Raw genomic sequence first — 560 nt, forward strand, 5'->3', positions numbered from 1 at the left:
TCAGCCCCACTTCAGCCCCACCTCAGTCCCCCCCCAAAGAACTCTGCAGGGAGCTGCCGGCCGCCAGGACCAAGAGGCCTTGGCCCAGTCCTTCGGACACCTGGGGGTCCGCATGGCGCCCTCAGCCGCCTCGGTGCTCACCGCCTATCCCTCGTGCCCCGGCCCCAGGATGGGGGGCGGCGAGGGCCGCTGCTGGGAGGGCCCTGGCTCAGGGCATCCGTCTGCTCTCTGCCGCAGGGCGAACGCGCCACGGGCTTCGGCGTGGCCCTGCTGCTGGCGCTCTTCGGCCGGGCCTCGGACGACCCCCTGCTGCACTTGGTGTCCCCCCTGGGCTGTGAGGGCGACCCCGACGAGGCGGATGCGGAGAGGGACTCCAAGAGGCGCAGGCTGGTGTGAGCCGCCGCCTCACAGGCGCCTCCCTTTGCACTGAAGAGTCGCAGCGACTGCAGGACGCTTCCGCCGAGGGCCCTGGTGTGTTGCTGCGTCGCGGTGGTGCTGGAAGCTCCTTGGCGCCTCGCAGCCCGCCAGGGCTTCGGCGGCCCCGGGGCGGGAGTCGGGCT

General features: G+C 72.7%; 1 protein-coding gene across 1 annotated transcript in view; it reads left to right on the plus strand.

Annotated features, from left to right (window-relative positions):
* Positions 1-560, plus strand: part of NPEPL1 (aminopeptidase-like 1) — a 24,099-nt gene extending 23,539 nt beyond the window's left edge. Inside the window, exon 7 of the mRNA XM_012728143.1 lies at positions 238-560. Coding sequence (XP_012583597.1) covers positions 238-396 — 159 coding nt within the window. The 3' untranslated portion in view covers positions 397-560. The remainder of the gene's footprint in view (positions 1-237) is intronic.

The sequence above is a fragment of the Condylura cristata genome, unplaced genomic scaffold, assembly GCF_000260355.1.
Source record: "Condylura cristata isolate star-nosed mole 26May11 unplaced genomic scaffold, ConCri1.0 scaffold00022, whole genome shotgun sequence".
Lineage (NCBI taxonomy): Eukaryota > Metazoa > Chordata > Mammalia > Eulipotyphla > Talpidae > Condylura > Condylura cristata.